Source organism: Chanodichthys erythropterus, chromosome 7 (genome assembly GCF_024489055.1).
Source record: "Chanodichthys erythropterus isolate Z2021 chromosome 7, ASM2448905v1, whole genome shotgun sequence".
NCBI lineage: Eukaryota > Metazoa > Chordata > Actinopteri > Cypriniformes > Xenocyprididae > Chanodichthys > Chanodichthys erythropterus.
In genome coordinates this window covers 20,313,263-20,322,819 of record NC_090227.1, presented here as the reverse complement: position 1 = coordinate 20,322,819, position 9,557 = coordinate 20,313,263, and the positions used below count along the sequence as shown (strand labels likewise).

Genomic DNA, 9,557 nt, shown 5'->3' with positions numbered 1-9,557 from the left:
ATGATAAACATTTCTATGTATTCTAACAGTTTTAACTGAGAAAATGAACAGTTAAGAATTCAAAAGACTACAAAGACACTTTATAGTATGTTGAACTGGTGTATTCACATGTCATATCATGAATAACAAAAGCTATACAATAGCAGCACTACTTTCAGGGCTGTCTGACCCATTAGTTCTGCTCTCCACAGGCTCAGGCAGGCTCTGCAGAGTAGGCCGGTTCAGCACTAGGGACAGTGGATTTTCAATGACCATCTACATCACAGCCATATTCTGGGTCTGCATCATGTATCTCCTTATAAAAAATGACATTGACTTTTTGCATTTAACAAGAAATGGAAATTTAATTTGATGTCCTGTATGTTTTGAAACTTTCTGCAGTTTTACAGTAAACTATCCATCCAATGATTTGCTTTATTATTTTACTTACATTTATGTAAACAGAATTATGCCTCTTATGTGTATGCTATCTATTAAACCTCATATATATATATATATATATATGTGTATATATCCCTCTACCACATAGTGTTGCCATATGGCAACATACTTTTTGCTTTCATTTCCTTGCCACAGTCTCTTTAAGAGAACATTCTATTTTTTTTTTTTTTTTTTTTTTTGGTAAGAGAAGACCTTAGTTTAGCCAATGATGTGCTTTGGTTAAGTCACATCACATGCAATTTTTTTCTGTGACTGCTGTCTCTTGTCGATAGATGCTGAAAGCAAACTAAAACATCAGTAACAAACAAGGACCCGCCCATGTCACATTCACAAAAAAAAAAAAAAAAAAAAAAATGTTAACATCATCTCAGGTAAGGTATGATGACATATTCACCACTCAAAAAAGTTTTTATGAAATAAGTTTTTGGTAAATCGAGAAAATGTCTGTGTTGCCATATGGCAACACTGCGCAGTAATGGAATGCCATTATTTTAATAGGCTAGAAAGCTAGCAAATGTTAGCTGCAGTCTGTTAAGCTATACCAATAAAAACATTAATGCTAGTGATATAATGTTGATTAGTCGTATGTAAAGGACTGCCATGGCATTTGTATTATGGATTAAATCATATCAGAGATCTGCCATCACAGCCAATACTACTGGCCCAGACCAACCACTTGCCTACCATGGTGTCTCAAAAAGGCAGGTGCAAATGGCTGTAAGTGTATTGTTAGGGTGAAGTGCACCAAATATGATGTGTACCTGTGTCTCACCTCTGAAAAAAAATGCTTTTTGAAGTTTTGCACAGAAAAAAGGTGATGTTTCAAGGATTATAGGGGGTTCATGTTCATAACCTTCCTCTCATAAGATTGCGTAATGTTGAATTTTCATGAACTGCAATGTTTTTGGTTTTATGTCAATGTTTTATGATACATGATGAACAGTATTAGATTTGTTTTTAACTGTCTACATTTGCAATTTAAATAATATTCATGAAAAATGTAATGAAATTTAAAGAATATAAAGCATTATTCAGCAAAAGAGAATGGAAAAGCACAAGATGTTGGAAAATAAGTATGTATTGTTTATAATTACTGCTAAAGCTTATAATAGCACCAATTGATTCAATACAAACAGCATTTCTGAGGAAAAATATCAACTATATACACTTACACTTATGTTACAATTAAGTTATTTCCACTATTGTACGTTGTTAAAATAATATTTTAACCTTAAAATATTTTTCCAATTTTTTTTTTTTTTTTAAGTTAAGCCATTCTAAGAAAAGAAAAAGAGTCAAATATATATATATATATATATATATATATATATATATATATATATATATATATATATATATATATATATTTTATAGATTTATCATTATGCGTGCGGTAGAGGGATATATATATATAGTATATAGTTCACCTAAAACTGAAAATTCAGTCATCATTTACTCAACCTCATGGTCCAAAAGTTCATGTGTGAAAATGTCTATGTTGAATGAAATTAAATATTTCTTTCCGAAGCTACTTTTTGTAATGTCTATTTGATGCGTTACAATAATGACTTCAAATTATGTTTTATTGGTAAGTTCTAGCTCGGCCAAAATTTACGTGCGATTAAATTAAGATTAATTAAATTAATAATTGCCATGTCATGTAATTAATTAGATTCAAATTTGAACCACTTGACAGCCCTAATTAATATATATATAGCCCTAATTAATATATATTTTTAAGACGGGACAGTCTTGCACACTCTCAGCAGGCCAAGACCGCAAGTGTGGGTATTTGGACAGGGCTACCCACACTTGCGGTCTTGGCCACTTGAGAGCTTGTGCACACGACAGGAAGTAAGTGCGCAAGCCTGTCCCATGAATTAAAAATGCCCAAAAGCAGTGCCCTTAAAGGGCTAGTTCACCCAAAAATGAAAATTCTGTCATTTATTACTTACCCTCATGCCGTTCCACACCCGTAAGACCTTTGTTAATCTTCGGAACACAAATTAAGATATTTTAGTTGAAATCCGATGGCTCCGTGAGGCCTTCGTAGGGAGCAATGACATTTTCTCTCTCAAGATCCATAAAGGTACTAAAAACATATTTAAATCGGTTCATGTGAGTACAGTGGTTCAGTATTAATATTATAAAGCAACGAGAATATTTTCGACTTATTTGGTGATGGCCGATTTAAAAACAATGCTTCAGGAAGCATTGGAGCATAAATTAATCAATCAGCTGTTCAGAGCGCCAAAGTCACATGATTTCAGCCATTGGCAGTTTGACATGTGATCTGAATCATGATTCAATATACTGATTCATTTATGCTCCGATGCTTCATGAAGCAGTGTTTTTAAATCGGCCATAACTAAATAAGTCGCTATTTTGTTTTTTTTTTGGCACACCAAAAATATTCTCGTCGCTTTATAATATTAATGTTGAACCACCCACATGAACTGACTTAAATATGTTTTTAGTACCTTTATGGATATTGAGAGAGGAAATGTCATTGCTCCCTATGAAGGCCTCACGGAGCCATCGGATTTCAACTAAAATATCTTAATTTGTGTTCTGAAGATTAACGAAGGTCTTACGGGTGTGGAACGGCATGAGGGTAAGTAATAAATGACAGAATTTTCATTTCATTTGAACTAATCCCACACTAAACCCACACTATCTTGAATACTGCTTCTGAGCGGTATATTTGAGGCTAAGCGTATCCCATCATTCATAAGTTTGGGAACCCATGCCCCAAAATCACGAGATGTCAGGGAAAATGAATTATATATTACATATAATTTGGTAGTAAAATATAAAGTGCTGCGCATTTTATTGATGCAAAGATGAGTAGGCTATGTGTATTTTGTACAATATTTGCAACTGCTGTTTATCACTTAAAGAAGCACTACAAAAAGTATCTTCTGTTAGTTACATAGCGACCACTGAACAGACATTTAGAAGTGTATTTTAAAAGTACTGAAAATAATAAATTAAAAAAGAAAAGCGTTAAACGCTTGCATTTTTTGCAAGACTAAGTGTGTAGCATTGGGCAATCAAAAGTTTTACACACACTTGCAGTCTTCGCGCCCACTTGAACACTTGAGCCAAATACAGAAATATATGTCATTTAAGTAGACACAGGGTTGGGCAAAAATACATCAAAATGTATTTTAAAATAAAATCCAAATACCTTAAGTTTAAGTGTATCAAAATAAACTACAAAATACAGCAGCCACACCATGTATCAAAATAAACTACTGTATTTTTGACATATGCAACCAGTTAAAGGCACAATATGTACAATAGGATTTCTGGATTAAAATATCCAAAAACAACTAGAACAATGTTATATATTTTGTTGACTTGTGTACTTACATTATCCCAAATGTTTCCAAGAATGTTTAAATCCAGAGAACTAATCATGTTATATAGCTACTTGTTTAAATCTCGTTGTCTTGATTTACCGCAAGTACCATGTTTTTCCATGATCCATGATGATAATATCGATCTAGTGCAAAAAGTGTCTCATAGCAGCTGCCAAGCGAACACAAAGAGAAGCATTTTAACAACTTTCAACACACAAATGTTTCTAATATAATAAACAGTGCCGCATTACCCCACATATGCTAGACCAAAAAAAAGCGGAGACTGCTGCTCTCGAGACATGTCGCGCTCATCTCTCATTAGCAATCGCTCCAGCGGTCTCGTTCAGCTCCAACATCACTTGCCCTGCTCTGCTTCATTCTAGAGTAATGTTAATAATCTCATCCATGAACATGATTTCTGCTCGAGTACCGTCCCGATTATTTTCCACTGTCTGTAGACGTGAAAACAACACATCCCATGATTCCACAAAATCAAGGATAAGCAACTGAATAAGTGACCTCTACTGGTGTAATGTACATATTGTGGATTTAACAGATCAAATATTCACATATCCTTGTGATCTCCCAGAAGAAGGTTAGTTTTAAAGTAACCAACAGTTTAATTTTTAACAGTTTGCAAATGACTTATAATTGTATTCTAATTTAGTGACTTGATGTTTGGTAATGAAGGGCCTACTTTGCATCAGCAACACTGACTCAATGACAAACAAGTCATTCATAAGAAGACAACTGATGGCTCCTGTATTCATAACTAGTTTATAGCTAATTAATCAATTGATTCTTAATCATAAATATAGGGGGCTTTTGCTTGGTGTAATAGTTTTCAAGAACATTATTAGCCTAGGCTACTAAAACGAACATCAAAACTTAACATCTGTTCTGAACTCAACAAGTCTGGGCAAACTATTGAGTAAGCACCAATCAGAGGTTGCATTTTTATGATGTCATCATGTAGACTTCTTACAAAGTATTTTACAGTATTTTAAAACTACAAAAATACAAAACACTAAAGTATTTTGATACAAAATACAAAGCCAACTTCATCAACCCTATCAAATACAAATTACAAAATACTATTTTGTATTTAAAATACATGTATCATAAATACTGCCCATCCCTGAGTAGACAAGTGGTCAAGTGCAAAGAATGCAAGTATGGGTATTTGGACAAGGCTGTAAAAAGGAAAAATACAAAGATCACGTTCCTCAATGGATGTTCAAACTGACTTTTATAATGGATATATATAAGAATGAATGTTATTTCAGACAGGTAATACTCGCTCAGGCGATCTCTCTTAATTTTGTTAATAACTTGTGTTTACGTCACTCAAATAGCGTGCTTGAACAGCTACATAGAAACTGGTAGCCAGGCAACAGACAAGTGACCAATCCTGAGTGACCAATACTACACATATTCTACCCACACGGTTCCGTATTCTGGGCTGAGAACAGTTTGTAACCGTGTCATGCTGAACCAAGCTCAAGGGGAAATATACCTGGAACCGTTCTTAGAGCTGTTCGGCCCGATGGTGGAAAAGCGCCTATTGTCTAAAATGAAAAGAAAAGTGAAAAATCTATACTCAGTCAGAAGTGTTTTTATTTAAAAAAAAAAAAAAAAAAAAAAAAAGTGGTGAAGTTAAATAGTCAAAATAATTTAATTTACATTTAATATGGCATGTGCATGAGGCTTAATGCTTAACCTATTCATGTAAACTTTAACATTAAAAGCAAGATGTATGGCTGTGTTGTTACTGTATTACTGCAAGAAATTCAGAAAGTTAAGAAAGAATTCAGGCCATTAAAATGTAATTTCCATTTGTTGTTAGTTGTAAAAAGTCCATGTCATTTTTTATTAGGAAGTACATAATGCAGGTCCAGAAAATGGCTGTGATGGAGATGGTCACTGAGAGTCCACTCTGCCTAGTGCTGACCCGGCCTACACTGCAGAGCCTGCCACAGCCTGTGGAGAGCAGAACTAATGGTTCAGACAGCCCTGAAAGTAGTGCTGCTGTTGTGTAGCTATCGTTACTTAAGATATCACATGCAAATTAACCATTTTGGTTGTCTGTCCAGGCTGTAATATTAAACCTTTCCAGTTATTACTTTCAACCGTTTAATTACATATGTTTACTTATCTGTTGGTTACCGTGTGTTAAATTCTGTAGTGAAAATCTGTTTTATTTTCTACAGCCAGGTATGGTATGTTATGGTATGTACCTTTAAACTGTTACATGTTTATTTCTGGGTTCAAAGAGCTTTAGATGAAGATTTGCCCATCATTTGTTTCTTTGTATTGTTCTCTGGTTTTAGCAAAATGATATAGCATTTTGGGGCAAAAATGCAAAATAGTAAACCAAAACTTGAAACTAAAATGGCAAATATCTCCACAGCTACTGTAAATTTTCCAGGAGAACTAACATAAGCTGGGATAAATGTGAGCCAGACAGCACAGAATATAAGCATACTGAATGTGATGAACTTGGCTTCATTAAAGTTATCAGGGAGCTTTCGAGCAAGAAAAGCTAAAACAAAACACAAGACTGATAGCAGGCCAGTATAACCCAGAACAGCCCAGAAACCAAGAGCTGAACCCAATTTACATTCTAGGATAATCCTTTCTCGGTAATAGGACGAATTCATATATGGGAAAGGGGGGGATATTGTTAACCAAAGTACACATATAAACACCTGTATTAACGTTAAGGAAAAAACACTGAGTCGTTGTTGTGCAGGTCCAAACCATTTCATAACATTACTTCCTGGAAGTGTAGCTCTGAAAGCCATTAACACAACTATTGTTTTCCCCAGAACACAGGAGATGCAAAGGACAAAAGTGATCCCAAATGCTGTGTGACGCAACATACAGGACCACTCAGTGGGCCGGCCAATGAAAGTAAGTGAACAGAGAAAACACAGTGAGAGTGAGAAGAGCAGCAGGAAACTCAGCTCTGAATTGTTGGCTCTGACAATGGGTGTTTCTTTGTGAAGATAAAACAGAAAAGATACAAAAGCCGTTAATATCACCCCAATGAAGGAAAAAATACAAAGCAACATCCCCATGATTTCTGAATAGGAAAGGAATTCAACCACTTTTAATACACATCGGTCTTTGCTTTCATTCGACCAGTACTCCAAATCACAAGGAAAGCAGTCACTAGAATCTGTGAAGGAATTTCAAGAAAAGATTATTTGAATGGAAACCTGCATCATGAAATCACTTGACCAATGGACAGTATTACATTTTATCATACTTTAATGAGGGCATGTTCTCAGCATGTACTATTTTACCTGTGCCATTACTGATTTCTCCCTCTGCACATGGAATGCAATCATAACAGCAGACAGGTCGCCCTTTTTGCACAGCCTTCCTAGTTCCAGGGTAGCAGCTCTCACTGCACATGGACACAGGCAACTATAAGAAAATTTTGTTGTCAGTAAGTTTCCCAAATGATAATAAATTGTTAAATGCTTGTCTTCATGAAATAATTATAAGATCAATATACCTTTACAGTGTTCCCTGCCCATAGTATGTGTTCCAGATTGATTTGAAGACGTTGTCCTGAAGGCATTGAGCTGTCATAGACACCCACATGCTTAAACTGCAGAATTCCATCCTCAACAGGCTGCCAGTTCACCAGGTCATATCTCGCCACTGGGTCACCACTTGCATCAAAGAAGATATTTTCTCCTGTTTTTATAGTGAACCTTACATCTTTCATATACTGTAACACCTGAGAGGAAAGTCCAGAAACACAATTTATTTCAGTTTGATTTTTCTACCCTTATTTTTTCGAGCTCTTACATACCTTTTGTAGTGTGGGCAGCTCTTCTTTGCTGCTGTTGATGGATAATTTGAAGTCTTTTAAAATATTATGAAGTGTGTGTGCAACAGCATACACTGCAATGTATGTCTTATGTTCTATTCGTAGCTCTGATATGTCAGTATATTCATTTTTCAGCTCTGCCAGTTTCTCTGAGCCAGTGCAGCTACCAATGCCGCTGGTCCTGAAAGAGCACTGAAAAGCTGTTTCCCAAAATTCCTTTAAAAGCTCATTGTTTGGTTCTTGATCAGGATGCACATTCACTAGGAACTCTCGCAGGCCCACAAGTTCGGCATTCACTACAGCAAAGCCCACAGCTCCAGAAAGGAAACTATATTCCTTTGTTTCTGCAAGATTTCGAGATGTTATCCAAGACTCACTGCCAACCCATTGTAGCCCTGTGATGTTGTGTTCTGCAATCACTTTCACAAGGGGGATAAAATCTCCGAATGAGACAAAAGCCACCACTACCCTGGCTGTGCCCTGTTTTATCACTTTCATTGTTTTCAGAAACTGCTCTTGTGGATCAGTCCTTAATATGGCCTCTGAGTACTCGATACAAATCCCCTCTTTGTTTGCAGCCTCCTCAAATGCTGCCATGCCATTATTACCATAGTCACTGCGACTCCTGACCGTTCCAACCCAGGTCCAACCAAAATACTTGACAAGCTGAACGAGTGCACTGCTTTGGTAATAATCACTGGGTATTGTTCTGAAAAAGGATGGATATCTTTTTCTGTTACTTAGGCATGCACATGTGGCAAAATGACTGATCTGCAAAAAAAGAAGCAGAGTATATTAAACACATTATTTTTCAGATACCTTTTTTTTTTTTTTTTTTTCCCCAGTTGTTAATTTACTATATATCATCACTATGCAATTAATGCAAATTTCATAAATATACTGACACTCTATTCCATTTACATTGTTTTCTATATTTACACTTATTTCCATTGGGTTAAATTTAGATTGATATGTATTTTTTTGGTGCATGTTCCAGCAGTTCATCATACTTATATGTTACTTGTTGTCATGCTTAATTAGTATAAATTAGAATTCTTACAACAGGTAAGCTGAATGGACCAACTAGAGAAGCCAAGGCTATAGTGGGAGAAGATGTTGACTCTCCGACAATGGCCTGAACAGTTGGTGAACTAGAGCAGGATGTATCACTCAAAGTCTCTTCATAGCCATTCATCAAAGCCATGCCTGCAAGGATAGTCTGAACTATAGAGTTACAACCATCATATATCTTATAGCCCAAAGAAACACCAGGTAGCAGTTGTGTACTGTTATTGATCTCCTCAATGGCAAAAATAAATGTCTGAACAAATTTAAATTCACGCAAGTTCAACCTGTGGAATTAAAGCATCAGTCATGTGTAAAACTGCAAGCATCATCAAAGAGTCATGATGATTTTTTATCATTAATATCATCATACATACCTGACACAAGTTGTTTGCTCTGGTTTGGAAGTAAAAGGATGCATCTTTAGCAGAGCACTTCTGTGGATTGAGAAAATTGCTCCAATGTTGATGTCTCTTTCTGCAGAAAGTAAAGGCAAGTCATGCTGTCCAAGCAGTCTGCAGACTTGTTCTGAATCTGTTAAACAGATGCTGTGCACCAGCAGCAGCAGTAGCAACAATGACAAAGTCGTCTTTGCCATGCCAGTATGTATGTAAGGCAGGAAGCTCTGAGTTATAACTGGGACAGTGCTGCATTTTATTGCATCTTAAAATCCCCTGTGGGATTGACATTTACATGCTTTATTACAAAGGAAACGGCAGTTTCAGGGAAAGTCTTTCTCGAAAGTCTTTCAAATGTCAAGATCAAATGTCACAATCTGGACAAGTTTAGGAAATTCAAACCTAAACAATAATATATATATATATATATATATATATATATAT

At 35.6% G+C, this 9,557-nt stretch overlaps 1 protein-coding gene across 1 annotated transcript; it reads right to left on the bottom strand.

Annotated features, from left to right (window-relative positions):
• Positions 1–6,073: 6,073 nt before the first annotated feature.
• LOC137022657 (extracellular calcium-sensing receptor-like) lies at positions 6,074–9,313 on the bottom strand. Its single transcript, XM_067389089.1, has 6 exons — positions 9,093–9,313; positions 8,711–9,002; positions 7,633–8,421; positions 7,330–7,557; positions 7,115–7,238; positions 6,074–6,987 (listed from the first exon to the last, which is right to left on the bottom strand). Exons 1-6 carry the CDS (start codon positions 9,311–9,313, stop codon positions 6,074–6,076), a joined length of 2,568 nt encoding a protein of 855 aa, XP_067245190.1.
• Positions 9,314–9,557: the final 244 nt, after the last annotated feature.